The 16,969-nt window shown below is 45.6% G+C and overlaps 1 protein-coding gene across 1 annotated transcript; it reads left to right on the top strand.

Annotated features, from left to right (window-relative positions):
* Nucleotides 1-9,233: 9,233 nt before the first annotated feature.
* LOC149347362 (sulfotransferase ssu-1-like) lies at nt 9,234-10,202 on the top strand. The gene has a single exon (XM_089541564.1). The coding sequence runs from the start codon at nt 9,234-9,236 to the stop codon at nt 10,200-10,202; it is 969 nt and encodes a 322-aa protein (XP_089397690.1).
* Nucleotides 10,203-16,969: the final 6,767 nt, after the last annotated feature.

The raw sequence follows: 16,969 nt of genomic DNA, 5'->3' as shown, positions 1-16,969 counted from the left end.
AAAAGCGTAAACCGGTGTAGTAATGTTTATTTACGGTTCCACATCGCAAGAATCAAGACCGCTTACTCCCAGTAGGTATTGTGCTAGTTACAAGCTTGAATAACCTTTCTGAGACAGAACATAGTTTAGTAAAAGGCTAGGTGCATCTCACGACAAGCTTCACATCACACGACCACGAACGCTTGGCGGAAAGTGAGCTCAATTGTTTCTGTCCGCATGAAGCGGAAAGCCCTGGACTACTCTCAACGCTTTGCCTGTCGCCACATCTACTCAAGTGCGGACCGCACGTAAAGAAAGCTGGTCACACCAAGGCAACGCCGGCTATATGACTCGCATATTTTCGTTTTCACGTAAAACGGAGCTTTCGTAGTCCTGAAACCTAGCTTTCCTAGTCCTGATATGCAGCGTACATAAAGTAAAGCATTTTCTGTGGATATGAAAGCAGAATAGTTTCATCTGGAATTATTGGTTCTTTCCAGATTAAGGTATGAAGTACGTCCTTCCTTGAATCACATTTCCTGAGAGGCTGCTTCAAGCAATTCGACCCTGAGATGTCAACATCAAACTCCATCTTTTTTTCCACCTAAACACGCAAGAAAGTCCAAATATATTACCGATATATTTTCGCGCCATGGTAATCTTATTGTGGATATTGGTTCTACGGCGCTCTGGTATTAATGAAAGCTCACAACATTCGTCTAGTCTGGCAGCCAGAATGTTCTGTATATCAGCTGGTCCAAATCTGTGGTGCGGAACTGTGTGAGACTGCAAATGAATTAAGTTTCAAAAATATAATAAAATTTCTAAGAATCGATTCTGACTTGAGTTCCCTGGTCAGGCATATACCTCGTCAAACAAACTTTCTTCCTATTGACTAACAACTTCAACAAAATATTTCTAAGTTTTCCATTTGCCCACTTTGCACTGCGCAAAAGGAGCACCTTGAAAAAAAAACTGGAGAGGTCATTTAAGTTCTGCATTAAGTGCATGACGCGACACCGTTAATTAGTTCATGCCGATGTATCCGGCCTTGGTCATTCTCTACATCTATAGATCCCTAGGAGGCCTCATGCAACTCGTGATGCAGTGGCGCAACGATTAGGCGATGTGCCACTGTGATGCAATGGCAGGTGTTGCCACCTGCGGAGCCTGCGAGTCTGAGGTTGCTCTTCTCGCAACCAATCATTTTATGCGAAGCATATTACTAGAGCTACACTAAAGCCCGTCGAGCGCGGCGGTGGAGCTACCATTGACCACGTGACACCACGTGACACCACGTGACAACTTGACGTCACAGCAGAGGAGAGATGGGCTGCCGGCCTGCTGCCGGCTCGTGCGGTCGGCCGCGGCGGTGGAGGCTCCGCATCAGAGGCGCGACGGCTAACCACGTGACAACATGACGTCACAGCAGAGGAGAGATGGGCTGCCGGCTCGCGCGGTCGGCCGCGGCGGTGGAGGCTCCACATCAGAGGCGCTGCCTGTTGCTACTGGGGGTACAACAATACAGTCTATAGGGAATGGTGGCTGTACTTTCCATGGGTGCCAAGAATGCTGTTGTAGCCGGTGCTGGGGCAGCGGTTGTACACTCTGCATTGAATTCACCGATGATCCCGTATATAGCTGCCACGGCAATCCTTGCTACACTTCTAGTGGTTGTATTAAAATGACCAGTATTCAACCAAGGAAAGCGATGTATTACCAAGCCTAGCCATCAATATGCTTCGCATCTGACTAGGCTTAACCTTAGCTAAGCCTCAGCCATTTTTTAACTGCCATTTGCCAGGATGGATAGTATGCCCACAATATGGTGGGCAGGTTGTTATGGCGTCACAAAGTCACGAAAGGTCCCACCTGACGCCGAGGTTGCTTCTCTAAGGGTCTTTCGTGGATTTCTCGCTCACGGCGAACGACGCCGACGCAGTTTTTCTGCGCCACGCTGCCGATAATGTTGTCGTGTTAAAATCACCTTTAAACCGCTCAGCTTTTAAGGAGTTCTGGGAGGATAAACGTATTGAAACTAACACCCTTACAAAGCGAGATCACTCGACGACTAAACTCGGAAATCTAACTGCCGCGTGAAAATATACCTCAGCAGAACGGACATTTGGGCGAGTTGGTTGTGGCAGAGTCCATGAATACTTTTTACTGGCCATGAAACTCCGCCGACAGGGCGATTTGGTTATGGTTTAGGTTGAGGTATATGAGGTTTTACCACCCAAAGCGACTCAGGCTCACAGGAATGCCGGAGTAAAGGACCCAGGAAATTTTTACAACACGGTGTTTTTTTTAACGTGCACTGACGTCACATAATAGAGAGGCTCATAGAATTTTGCCTTCATCGAAATTCTACCGCCGCGGCCGAGATCCAATCCGCGTCTTACAGGTCGGCAGCCGAGCTCCATAACCACTGAGCCACCGCGAAGGCTAGATTCATTTTCAAAAACAAAAACAAGGCAAATGAGCAAAAGACGAGTTTAGGATGAAAAAGGACAAGCGCTGAGACTTACCTATCGTTTTTTTTCGAAAAAACAGATATTAGTTAGTCCTACTGGACAGCAAAACCCGCAAGTAAAAAGAGTGAAGACGCAAAATATCCAAAGCAGAAACGAATACTGTGTTTTAATAGTACGCTTCCTGGTTCCTTCACATCAAGCGTGGGCTTGTTTATTGCCTCTGAACGTGTTAACATACGGTCTGCATACTGAAAAAATTGCGCAATTTTTTCAGTATGCATATCAACCAAGTTCCCCAACTTTCTGCTCTCCTAAGATACGGTCCCACAATGTTGTTTACGATAGCGTACGCTATCGAAAATGGCTGTGCAATTTCCGGTGCCGAAATGGGAAGCTAAATGTTTGAGGTTATTATTCTACATTTCTCTACCGTTCACACGACAGAGTGTTCAAGTAACTGCCAGTCTGTCACACATTTATTACACCACATGCAAGTGGTATACTTTGCACAGCGTCACAAGTTTTACCTTCTCGTCAATACCACACCGCTTGCGCGGTAACGTAGTGAAGACGCTTTCCTTAAATCTTGCAGCACACGTGACACAATCTGCGGAGTCGATGCACATGAACGCCATGACTCTAAGCCGCATTATTTAAGCCCTATGATACATGTTGCACGCATAGAACCGCTGTGCGTACTGTGTTACTACATTGGCTTCCTTCGTTTCACTTTGGAAGCGTTGGTTCATCCTTTGCCATTTTGGCTAAAGGAGAACACACCTGTGTGCAACACAGTTGTGATAATGAAATCGTTAACCACGCAGATTGTATCTGAAAGCTGTGGAAAGGGAGATTATGATACTTTGTCATGCAAAATGGCATTTAATTTGGATTATTGCAGTCTTCAAAACATTTCAATGCGTCAAGGTGTAGCTGATGAGCAGTTATGAGGTCTTAGAAAATGCTCAACTAGTGAATAAGGATAACTCAAAGCAGCGAGCGAATTATCCACACCAGAATATATTATCTGCATAGTGCAAACGTGTTCAGGAAGTAAGCAGCATTAGTGGCTGACAGCTTTATTACACTTAGCTCACCCGTGAGAAAATATAACACTAGCAGCGGAAAGCGTTTTGTGACCTTTTCTTCCTTGCGACGAATGCTGTCCTCACGTCTGAAGATTTTGCACCCCTTCGAACAGGACAACTGATGTTCTAGGTAATAGTCACTGCCAATTGCAGCCAAATATTTCTGAATGGTTCGTACTCACTCTGTTCAGACTCGTCATAATCAGTCGTAGCAGCGCCAGACTAACTACGTTCAAAAGGACAGATTTCACCAGCTGACCTCTGACCTCCTCCCTGTGGCAGCGGCCTCCATCTTATCCGAGCAAGCTTTCTATTGTCATTCGGCCAAATGCCTTTGGCCGCCCCTTGGAATAGTAAACCACGAAGGTATTTTTACAGTTGGCATGAGGTTAGTGAAGTTAAAGGAATTAAAAACATTTTACATCCATTTGTCACCTTGCTGAAACCTCTAGTGTGCCATACAGCTAGCGAAAATTAGTTTGCAGACACATGAATAAACTAGTATGCTTTAAAGTTCATAGACACACACGCCGTTAGGTAAATACAACACAAAATAATTTACAGCGGGACTACTGCTGAAAACGCGGAATATATTTTCGTCATGTGCGCACCGTTTTCACACCATTAGGGTGATGTGTAGTAGTGAGACGTGAGCAAGAGCGTTGGCCTCAAACATACTGTTTTAAATTAGAACAGTCAAGTCATTAAGTCAAATTAATAGAGGATTTTGCTAATGGAACAATCCATTCACCGATGCCCGATAGAAAACGAATTTTATGCGCGTCGGGTGAGATGTTAAGCGCGTTTTCGGCTCTTATGCTCTCAAGATTTCCGCGGACTGCACAGCAGAAGCCCATGAAAGCAGTGAGGAAAAAATAGAAAACGTAAAAAGGCCAGCGTTAAGATATAACTACCTAGTAAACAGGTTGATTTTCAGCGGTGCGACTAGAATGCGGCTGTCACTCCTCTCCCTCAACATCACCCGCTCGTGATGTGCTAGGCCTTCTTATTGGCCAGTGATATTCCTTTAAGAGTTTATAAGATCCGGGGCACCGAACAAAGCTGAACCATCTAGTGAAGTTCTCCACGTGTTCCGATTGAAGATGGAAAAGTTCATCACCAGAGATTTGTCACAGGGTGTACCGCAGAGAGAGAGATATAACGACGAACTAAGAGATCGAGGACAAGTGAGCATAGTTATCTGTGCCTTTCGAGATGAGATAAAAAATTCAGGGGGCACTTTGACTGTCTAATGTGCGTAGAGGCGAAAGCTTTTACGCACCACTTTCACTACTTCTGTGGCACTGGTGGCGTCACATGTAAATGAGTACTAATTACTAAGTGATGACAAATCACTAATTAATGGTTAATTACTGATTAATGTCTGAATACTAATTAACTGCTAATTAATGACCCTTAAGCTTCGCCTTTAGGAGTGGAACGCGACATCGTGTTGTAGCGGTGCCAGGGAGTCCACGGAACGCCACCACCCTTTCGGCGCGATGCCTTCCCGTTTGAACGCAACAGTTTTTGAGGAAAGGAAATGGCGCAGTAATTCTCTGTCATCTCGGTGGACACCTGAACCGCACCGTAGAGGAAGGGAGAAAGTGGGAGTGAAAGAAGAAAGACAAAGATGGCCCGTAATGAAGAAAATTAAAATTGTATTTGAGGAAAGAAAATTACGCAGTAACTGTCTCACATATCTCGGTGGACACCCGTCAAAATTCAGGGGGGGGGGGGTGCACTTTTTGACCTAAAGTGCAATCACTGATGTGTGGCTAAGGTGTTAAGCTTCGCCTCTAAGAGTGGAACGCGAGAGCGTCTTGCAACGCTGCCAGGGAGTCCATAGAACGCCATCGCCCATTCGGTTCTACGCCTCGCTCGTCGGTAAATTGGTTTCTGAGGAAAGGAAATGTATTTCCCTCCCATATCTCGGTGGACAGGTAAACCTCGCCGGAAGAGAAGGGAGGAGGATGGCAGTGAGCAAAGACACCGTATTCACTAGACGCGCCTTTGTTCATTCCAAACCATCGAGCTGGCGTGGCGGAAATAGATTCGGGCCGGTCGTGCGTCTTTGTCACAATGGTAGCCTGCCATTCTGGAGCGCCATATACAGTGGAGGCCCAAGAGCATTATGAGATCAAAAGGTGCCCCATCCTCAATATCAGTGCTTAAATAGCGAATTCCGTGCTTAAATAGCGAATTTCGTACTGGTTTCTTGCAATCCAAAAAGCAGCTGCGGAGCCTCCCGAGTGGCTCTCAAGACTAGAGCCGTTGTGTATGTTGCGGGAATTTTAAGCTGACGAAGACAGTCTCGTGCTGGCTGCCCACGACAGTGTCGTATGTATATAGCGTTATGTGTATTTTTGTTGTGCAATGTCATGCGCCAAAGCCAGGCAATAAGGAAAAAAAGAGCTGGCATGGCGGAGTGGATAGCATGCTCGTCTCGCACTCCGAAGACCTGGGTTCGATTCCCGAGCTCGACCAATTTTTTACTCGGTTTTATTTGTTTATATGGCTTGACTAGAAAAGTTAATTAGGCTAATTGGGTAATTAAGCAATTAACTAAGCTCAGTCCCACTTACTTGGAGCATCACTATATGATCCCTTCAATTTGTTGCATGGTTACTAGCCAAAGTACAATTGGCCCCGTTTGAAATTGGCGCACTGTGACGTCACGACCGTTTCGACCAACTGAAAAGCGTGACATTTCTGTCGACAACTGCTGCTTACAACGATGAGACATTAAAGGCTTTCGCCTTAAAATTGTAGAAGCAAAGAAATGCAGTCGCTCAAGGGTCACGAGGAATCAGCAGGACGTACTCAGTATTTTCTGCAGCTGCTATGGACCCTCTTCTTAATCCTAAAAAAAGTTGCGAACAGTTCTGACTGCATATGTCTCAGTTCTGGTTTTGGAACCATTTACAAGCTCCTGTTAGAGCCATTCGGAATGGCAGAAGCATAATAATCGATCATTACAACCGGACCGTGCAACCGGTTCGAAATGCATAATTGGAACTAATTGGACATTACAAGTGCTTCCTGTATTATAAATTGGATTCAGTAGACTGTGATTCAAACCATTTGGAACCAATTGGAAAAACCAGTTGGCTCCGATTGTGCGTTCGGAACCAATCGAAGCATATAAGAGCTATTGATTAACTATTGGCTACCATATAAAGTAGCATCTCCAAGTAGGACACCGGCAAGCATGCCTGACACTAAAACCATAGGAACGCTAAAAGACTGAAGAGGCGACACAAAACCACAGGGTTCAGTATGTGTCCGCCAAAATAACCGTCCCCGCACTTGTGTACACCATTCATTAGATTCCCATTCTCAAGCCAGGGGCGCTGCTCCGTTTAGTGTAGTTATTGTATATAATCCCGACTGCAGAGATTACGGAATGACGAAAACAATTCAGCACATTATGCTGCTAATATATTTTTTCTCAGTTACTTCATTATATCGTTGTTCTGTGCTTGTGCAGCGCAATGCGAAAACCATTGGGTTCCATTTGTGTTTTCTAACTGGAAGCTAATCGAAGCCATTTGGAAGCTGCAGTTGCAATGACCACTCGTAAACTCCAATGGAACGCCTTATTGGAGACCGCCAAAGTGGAGGTGAAAACATCCACTGGGATACCGAATTAGATTTCTGAGTCCAACTGGCTAACCTACTGAATCTATTTGATTGAAACTGGATCCAACTGGAATGCGCAGTTCAACTCGTTTGTTGTTTTCCTCGGTAACTTACGGCAGTAACCTCTCTCGCACTTCAAAGCAGAAATATAAAAATGCGCATGTTAGTACAGCACGTGGATCATAAAGGCCAATGCGTAGGGGAAGCGCACATGTCCCTGAAAAAGTAATCTTCCACAGGAGACAGGTGCGCAGTTAACAAAAATCAGAAAGCATGTCCCCTGAGGTCTCGATAAACAGACGTGATGTATAAAAATAGTGCTCTCTGTCCTCCATCAGACGTCGCAGCGTTCAGGTTTATCGCTGTGGTGCCTGGTACAAGCTTTTCTATTCGTATTGCACGTACTGGGGTAAGTGTGGATATTTCAGGTGCTATCGAATTCTCTGAACTGCGCACCAGTAATAGAGGGATGAAAAGAGCACTCATGGAGGCTAACATGTAGACGGTTCCGGCGCGCACATACGCCCATTTCTCACATGAAATATGCAATCGAAATAATACCCTCCGAACACTCTTATGATAAAAACCTGAACACTGCCTTTAATGAAAATCGTTTTAGCAAATGGCTGCAACTATGTATTTATATGCGTGCTTCCCTGCGGCATACAAACTTATGTTAGATATACCTACAAACGACCGTAGGGGCCGTAGAATCTTAAAGCATCAGTTGTTAGCAGGCATAGCGCAAAAACGTTTTTTTCATGGGCTCCTTGTCACATCTTGGCGTTGGGCACAGGAATAGTTCGCCTTTTGTGCGCTGAAAACTTTAAAGAAGCATATATTGCACTGTAGAAAAGAGCACCGACAGCCGTCGCTGACTCTGCTGTTACGCAGCGATAACCGTCGTCTCCAGTCTCTGGCCTTTGCTGTAGGCCTACAATATGCATGCGCTCTCCAATAAAGCTTCAGCTCACAGTCAGCGTTTGCCCTCTCTTCACCTTACAGTCATCCGGTATATCGTTAAATATCGCATTAAACGAAACAGCTAATAAAGCTCAAAAGTTGTAGGAAATTGGTTCCCGAATTTTGATAAAAATCGCCACCGCAGTTCGGCAGCACTGCCGACGTCCACTTCTGTCGTTATAACTGAAATGAACCGTCTCTTCCCTAAGCGGCCAATGACGGTTCTTCTCCCTTCACTATCACGCTACGCTTTCATCGTCTTTTTAACCTTTGAAAGCGTCAAGCAGTATAGCTATCGCTTGTACAGAGAGAGTTTCACCATTCATTCCAGATAAAAGAATGATTACATGAACAAAAATGTATCAAACAGGCGTTCATTAATCGCTTATTTACAATCTCCATTTGAGCGATATATTTGTAACTTCTGATGCATAAGCGCGCAGGGCTCTTCGCCCACAAAAGATTCTTATAGTTTGTTTTTCTCCTGTTCAGAGGCACTCAGTAATGGTGTCTTCGTCGCTGCTCCACCAGACTGGGGAGTCGAGAGGAGGGGCTCGTTAAGACATGTTTAAAAGAAGCAAGCAAGAAGCATGCAAAGCCCAAAGAAATTCTCCGTTGAGTTTTTTAAAGCGTGTAGTTAGTTACGTCACCAATTTAAAGCAGTACGGTAGGCAACCACACGCCACTGGCGTGATTTAATCTTGGGACCATAAATGTCCTCGAGCTGCAGATTAGTTGACGTAGTACTTCACACGAGATGCGGAGGTCGTGGGTTATGATCACAAGCACCAATTGTTTTCTTGTACTTTTTCCACGAAGTATCTTCCAAAATGATTAATATATAACTAATTACACTCCCAAATGATAGGCTTCAAAAAAATAAAAAGTTCGCCATGCTTTGCTTGGTTTAAAATATTAGACGTATAAAATCTAAGCGCTACCCCGGTGAAAGTAAGTGGTTCTGCCAGAGCATCGCAGTGCAATGCAAGGATATACATAAAATAAGGTAATCATCATGATCGGATATTTACTTCGTATTGTTTACTTGAAAATAATTCTGTGCAGGTGGGTTGCCTGAAGTCTTCTCATGGCGAAGAGGAAGCCGCACGTTCAGCTTATAGATGGCGAACCGAGGGATCCTCACTACATCCCGGACCTCTTCAGGGACGCGCTCAGATTTCATCCAGGAAAGGGCGACCTAGTACTGCTTTCTTACCCAAAAGCAGGGACGCACTGGGTTCTCTACATTGCGCAGCTCATACTGCATAGAGGACAGCCCGTGAGCTCTCGTGAGCAGTTCAAAGAGAACGTGCGTTATCTTGGAGTATCAGAGTTGGAAGGTTGGAAGCCAAGCCTGCCTTTGCGGCTGCTGCAAAGTCACCTTCCACAGCGAAAGGGGGCACTAAGTGCTGAAGCAAAGTACATCTACGTAGCTCGGAACCCTTGGGACTTGGCCGTATCTTTTTTCCGCTTCGTGACCAACGTGAACATTTATCGCTTTCAGGATGGCTCGTTTGATGAGTTTGTTGAGTTCTTCCTCAGTGAGGGCATACTTGGTCATGGCACCTACTTTGACCACGTAGTTTCTGGTTATGCCATTAAAGAGGAGCCCAATGTGTTCTTCGTTTGCTATGAGGATCTGATCGAAGACACGCAGGGTACGGTACTGAAACTGGCGCGTTTCCTTGGAGATAGCTACGCGTTTGAATTGCAAGAAAACGAAGAGTTACTCAAGAAGCTAATTGAACGCTGCGCGGCAGAGAACATGAGAGAAGTCATGAATGTAAATTTGGACATGAACTCACTACCTCCATCGAATAGAGTGAGTGAAAGCAATAAAGAGGCATGGAAGGATGCACATAAATCTGGCAGCAGTAAATATATCTTCGTAAGAAAAGCCAAGATTGGCAGCTGGAAAGAATATTTCTCGCCAGAACACCTCCGACGCATGGAGGCTGCGATAAGACGGACGGAAGAAATATCACCTGTGATGGACCTGTGGAAACTCATCCGCTGCGAGGCTGTAGCAGCAGCTGGCATAGAAGATGACAAATAAAATTCCTGCGTTTGCTCTTATCTGCAAAATATACTTCGTCCAGCTCTTTTCCTAGGATAAAGATGTCCATGGATTGCCTTGATTAACCTTAACGAAGGAGAGAAAAAGCTGGTTTTCCAATGGCAATTTTTTCCCATTTACATTTATTTTATTTGCTCAGAGTAAATACAGTAGATCCAAACGTGTTGGACCGATAGCCGAAGCTAGTTGGGGCCCCTAGTCATACATACTTGGCAGCAACAAATAACGCAGTGTTAAGAATAAATGGTCACAAAGCAAGTTTAGTGAAGCACAACAGGAAAAATTTTTGAACTATGAATGTCGCAATACATTATGAAGAAAAAGTATTTTCACATGAGTGTTAGTTTCTGGATGCTTTGAAGTCAAGCCGAATATTATCCAATTTTTTGAGGACGAGGAAACTATTATGGGCTCCCCATGAATTTTTTTCCTAATTCCATGAATAAATGCATCAGTAAAATATTGTAGTTGTTAGCCCCTTCGCAGACAACCTTCTCTGATAAACTTTCATCAACAAAAGTTGGTCTGTCAGACTCAATACATCATCCGCATAGCCCGGCTGCTTCAAGACAACTTTTAATTTACCCATAGCTTCCACAAAATATTCACATACCGATCGGGCACCCAAGTCACAATGTCTAACAGCCGTTCTACTGATCCAAATGCAGTGAAGTTCCAATAACGTAATCTGGTCAAACTGTGGAACATCACTTGCAGTGGTCAGGTGCCTAATTGCGCACGGTGTTAATAGCAAGTTTTTTTTTTAGGGTTATTTGTGAAACATCCCAGCAGAACACCGCATCCCAACAATCCAGGAACACGTGTTCTACCGTCTCTGGTCTTCTGCACAAGAGCCAGTGTGATCCCCAAGGAACAAAGAGGCCCTTTTTTTCTAGCCATGTTTTTACTGATAGGGTGCCTGTTTACAGTTTGAAAAAGGATGTTTTGACGCCAGATGCAACAGTCATATTCTGAACTCACCTAAGAAGTATAAAGTTCTGTACAATGACGCTGGGAACAACTGTTCAATAAAATCCTTGTATAGTCGCTTCGTCGTTACATTCGCGAAATGCTCTAGAGGGAACCGCAATCGCAAAACCCTCAACGAGCAGACCACCTCTCGCAGGAAGCGAGACACTGTGTACATCCGGGCATTGCACGAAGAGGCAATTAATTCTGGAAGTGCACTGGATAACATGATTTGTATGGCTGTTCGTAGGAAGGCGTCATTCTGCTCATGCAAAAAAGAAAACGTTAAAAGAACCTGCTGCACATATAGATGCAATAAAGACAGTCCCCGTCCCTTACTCTCCAAAAGAGATTATCTGCGAATTCGCTCCGAAATGGACGCCCAAATGAAGACCGCGGAAACACAATGGAACTTTTCGATATCGGTTCGTGCACAGTACAATACTTGACGTAAATACATGACCCTTGCCACAAGAAAGGGCTCACATACAGCTGCACGCACGGAAATGGAAACACTACTGCGCATCCATCCTTTCATCCCGCCCCGCATTTATTCCGCTTTTCATTGCAGTAATCGGTATTCCCCCATAATTGTCCAGCGGGACTCCCAAGTAAACTCCGGGAATTGTTGTCCATCGGATTCAGCAGAACAATTCTGGTTCTAAGTCCCATTGCCTATGCCAGGCTCCGAGACATTTGTCTAAATTAACTGCGGTACCAGTTTGCAAGCAATACCTTTCGGTTACTTGTAACGCTACTACCATACTTTTGCGGTTTTCACAACAGACCGCCACGTCATCACCGTATGCCACTATTCTAAACTCACACGCTCCCAAACTAGAACCCCGAATGTACTCATTCGCAGTTATCCTCCTACATAAAGGCTCCGAATAACCAGCAAAAAGCAGAGAGGACAATGACATCCTTGCCGAAAAGATGCCCTTACATCATTTCTTTCAGATAACATTTTGTTTATCATAAGGCGTGCCGAGCAACATGCATAAGCCATTTTTAACCCTTTTAGAACAACCGAAACAATAACATTATGTTCCAACAAACAATAGAGTATTTCATGAGACGCCCGATCAAATGCTTTTTCTGTCATTTTGAACCATAGCCAGTTTCTTGGTTAGAGCATCGCAGCACTCGAGCACGCTGCGTGCTACATGAATATTTTTTAATGTACTTCTTGTTTTTATTCCACACGTTTCGTGATGTTCTACACTATTTTGATGTCTTATTGAAATCGCTTAGCTAACACTTTCATCAGAAGTTTATAATCAGCGTTTGTTAACGTAATCAGCCTGTAGCTTGTTACTTTTAATAGCGTTGCTGTGTCATATCTTTTAGGAATTAAGACCGTATGAGCATTGCTAAACGAAGATGGCAGCCTACCGACCTCAAAACACTCTTTGAAAAGCTTATAAATCATAGTGGCAAAGTCATATTTAAAGGTTCTATAGAAAGCCGCACTCAAACGGTCAGATACCGGGGACTTTCCGGCATTCAATTCATCAATTGCTATCTCGATTTCTTTAATACTTATTTTATTCTCTAGTTCATCAGTAATCTCATATCCTAATATTGGCATAAGTGGCCGAAAGTTTTCCCGACACTCTTCTTTACTTCGTGCTTTGCTTGAAAACAGCCCACGGTAATGTTCCACGATTGCACTCGAAATTTTACTTTCAGCACTGAGGTTTTGTCCTTTGTATTCGATAACTGAGATCTTGTACCACCGTAGGAATCGCTTTTCATCTGAGAGCGCGCGTTTTGTTGGCATAAAGCCAGTAAGCTGTTTCTCCGTGCGTGGTCTTATCGCTCCCCTCTGTACCTGTGAGCATCTGAAGGTTCTAGCCTAATTTTGACGCCTTTTATATCATGCATGAACATGCACACCGTTTGTTTGTTTCGCACCCTAATTCGCCAGAAGCTGCTGCAGTGTCTTTTCTTCTTCTTCCCCCATACTTTCTTATGGTTGAGCGCTCAATCGCATGGATTTTCGCCTTGTGCTTAAAGCGCTCCCAAGATTGAATACATCCTGTTTCACTATTATTAAACATATCCATGCTTTCCTTAACTTTTCTTAAAAACATGTCGTCTTCTATAAACCTTAAGTTTAAGTAAAGTTCAGGTTCTCTATCTTCCTTGCACCAGAGGTGCCCCGCCAGAGACGGTTTGTTTAACTGAAGAGTGAAGCGTTCCTTCGCACCAGGGGTGCCCCGTCAGAGACGGTCTTGCGATGATTTTAGACGCAGGGATAAAGGGAAACTTGAAGTTTTATACACAGATATTTACAGCATATACAAATTTAGGCACTAGAGACATTAAGCAGCAAGAAGGACAAAACAACAAAAGGTGGATCTGGCTAACATTAGGGGAGGTCCCTACTCGGCATAGCCGAAGATGCATAACATCTCACCTTAGCGCAGAACCCTTATTCCGGCTCTGGGGCCCGGTTTTAAAGCCCTAAAGGCCCGGCCCACATTTGGTGGCTTCCAATCATGTTACAATGTCCACATGATTGGTTTATCGAGAGCCTGGCCAGAACTCCAGCTCCCGTAAGACAAAACGCCCTTTCCACAAACACTAACGCACGGTCGTGCCAGCATGGGCGTAGTAGAACATTCTCTCCACCACAAAATAGAAATAAAAACAAACACAAATACACATTTGTGCCGGCACGTGCGCGAATCGGTTCCGCGGGGCGGGGGACACCCGTACTTCCCGTCGCGTTCGCGAGCGACCGCGTTCCAAGAAAGTAGACGCTTCGCTTTGAGCGCCCCCAGCCGCGTTCCGATGACCCCGCGTACACTACCGATCCCTTACAGTTTAGTTTCCACATATCGCAGTTAATTTCTGCTTTACGCTGCTTCCTTATTCCCAAAGTTATCGTAGCTAAGCAGTAGTCACTCAATGACACTTGCTTCACTTCATACTGCTCACAGGAAGGAGAAAACTGCGCCGACACATATATTCTCTCCAGTCGTGCGTGGCTACTACCTCGAAAATGCGCAAAATACACATGTTTCTGACTATTCATCACGCCTATTACGTCCTCTAAGCTTCCCTCGTTTAGGACACTCTACAACAAATCAACACTCATGTATTATAGACCTTTTTCAGGTGCGCGCGGCCATCTTTCGACAGCAGAGCCGTCTTGCGTCTGGCCGGTTTCTCCGCCAAGTTGGCTTGGGTGGCAGCCGCTGCAATACAGACAGCGAGTACTCGCCGGGCTGTTTAGCCTTATCGGAGTGTTGATTTTTGCATTATTTTGACCCGCAAAGTGTTGCACTGTATGCACTGAGCAACTGTGAACAAAATGGCCCGTGCTTCGGCGAGCGGCGAGGCGGATGTCTCCCTGCAAGTTGTGCCGAAAATCGACATTGGAGGTGCGCTTCTATGCAAGTGTGCGCAATTCATTTAACGGCTATCTGGTGTCTATAATGGAGACATTTATTGATGCGAGCACGAAACATGCTGGGCGCTTCTCTGTTGTAGTTATAATTATAAAAGAAAAACCGCTCCGTTCCGAGCTAACAGCAGTGTTTCTGTCAAGCGGTCTTCTCTGAGTTGCGCCGGTGACACGAACAGATTGAAACTGCGTTTGAACGCGTCCTTCACTACATTTTCCCTCTGCACTGACCTAAAAAACGGTACTTTCTGTAGTGCTACATGGAGAAGGCACCGCTGGAGCGCATAAGCGCACAGAATTCTGTTACGGCTTTATACTTTGCATAAATTTCTTGATTACTTCGTACTAACGGTAAAATAACTGGTGAAGCGTGCATATGTAGGGTGGTCCACACTTAGGGGGAACATGCGAGTGTGTGGCCGCGCTCTTCGGAGCGCCAATCCATCCGTCGGCGCCGCTCGTCGAAGCAAAGTATAGCAGGAACAGAGGAAAATGGATGTGGAGCTTCGCGTCGTCTTTCGCTGAACTTGGAAAAAGATGTAGTAGAGAGGCAACTGGCCTTCGAACGCGATGTAATTTATACACTTGAAACTGGTGCACCTGCTGTGACAGTCCCTGAGGGGCCTATCTGCTTGGTCCGTGTCGGGTGCGGCCTCTGATTAATGCCGAAACAGCAAGAAAGCGCGTGCGTGTGGTCGGGTGGGCACTGCGTGCCTGCTGATTTCACGTCCCTAATAGGCACATTTTTTTTAAGCATGAAATGCTTTTAGCTCCCGTTGTCGGCAGTGTGGTGACGTCACGCCGAGACCGAGAGCCATCATCCGGGCACTGAAATCCACTCATCCGGGCACTGAATTCCAGTTATCCGGGAACTGAAATCCACTCATCCGGGCACTGAAATCCACTCATCCGGGCACTGAAATCCAGTTATCCGGGCACTGAATTCCAGTTATCCGGGAACTGAAATCCACTCATCCGGGCACTGAATTCCAGTCATCCGGGCTCTGAAACGAGAACATCCGGGCACCGTACGAGACTTAACGAGATTTAACGAGACTCTCTAAGCCCTCCTACGCGACCGGCATGCAAGCGCCGGTTGGTCTCCAAACGAGACAAAAAATAACTGCTACCAGTGCCTTCTCAATGTTTATCAAGATATCAGTGGAGCTGTGGGTTTGATAATGCACGGAATTATAATTTCCGATTTCTAATAACGCGTGCAAAAAGCACATAAATGCCACGTTACACTTCGTTGTCATACGTGATCCGGGGGAGAAGCGCTGCGTTCAAAGGGCAAGGCATCGCGCCGAACGGGTGGTGGCGTTCCTCCCTTCCATTACGGTGCGGTTCGGGTGTCCACCGAGATGGCAGAGAATTACTGCGCCATTTCCTTTCCTCAAAAAAACCTTGCGTTCAAATGGCAAGGCATCGCGCTGAACGGGTGGTGGCGTTCCTCCCTTCCTGTACGGTGCGGTTCGGGTGTCCACCGAGATGACATTAGGCCCGTAAACATTTCATGCTTACTCTACTCTCGGTTACGGGAGAGGCAGAGAATTTTTTTAAGCATGAAATGCTTTTAGCTCCCGTTGTACGCCGAGACCGAGAGCCATCATCCGGGCACTGAAATCCACTCATCCGGGCACTGAATTCCAGTCATCAGGGCACTGAATTCCAGTCATCCGGGCTCTAAAATGAGAACATCCGGGCATCGTACGAGACTTAACGAGATTTAACGAGACTCTCTAAGCCCTCCTAAGCGACCGGCATGCAAGCGCCGGTTGGTCTCCAAACGAGACAAAAAATAACTGCTGCCAGTGCCTTCTCAATGTTTATCAAGATATCAGTGGAGCTGTGGGTTTGATAATGCACGGAATTATAATTTCCGATTTCTAATAACGTGCAAAAAGCACATAAATGCCATGTTACACTTCGTTGTCATACGTGATCCGGGGGAGAAGCGCTGCGTTCAAAGGGCAAGGCATCGCGCCGAACGGGTGGTGGCGTTCCTCCCTTCCTTTACGGTGCGGTTCGGGTGTCCACCGAGATGGCAGAGAATTACTGCGCCATTTCCTTTCCTCAAAAAACCTTGCGTTCAAATGGCAAGGCATCGCGCTGAACGGGTGGTGGCGTTCCTCCCTTCCTGTACGGTGCGGTTCGGGTGTCCACCGAGATGACATTAGGCCGTAAACATTTCATGCTTACTCTACTCTCGTTTACGGGAGGCGCAGAGATTTTTTTAAACAATCGGCACTTTGCATTATGGCGTCAGTTGAAAATAGTATTTGGTCGAAGCATGAGGTCTCACGATGCAAGGTGGACACGTCAAAGCTGCGGCCTTCAGTTTTTTAAGTCCTGCGGGTTT

The sequence above is a fragment of the Amblyomma mixtum genome, chromosome 4, assembly GCF_055824585.1.
Source record: "Amblyomma mixtum isolate Tamu chromosome 4, ASM5582458v1, whole genome shotgun sequence".
NCBI classification, from domain to species: domain Eukaryota; kingdom Metazoa; phylum Arthropoda; class Arachnida; order Ixodida; family Ixodidae; genus Amblyomma; species Amblyomma mixtum.
Note: the sequence above shows the minus strand (reverse complement) of the source record. Positions and strands in the feature narration are given on the sequence as shown.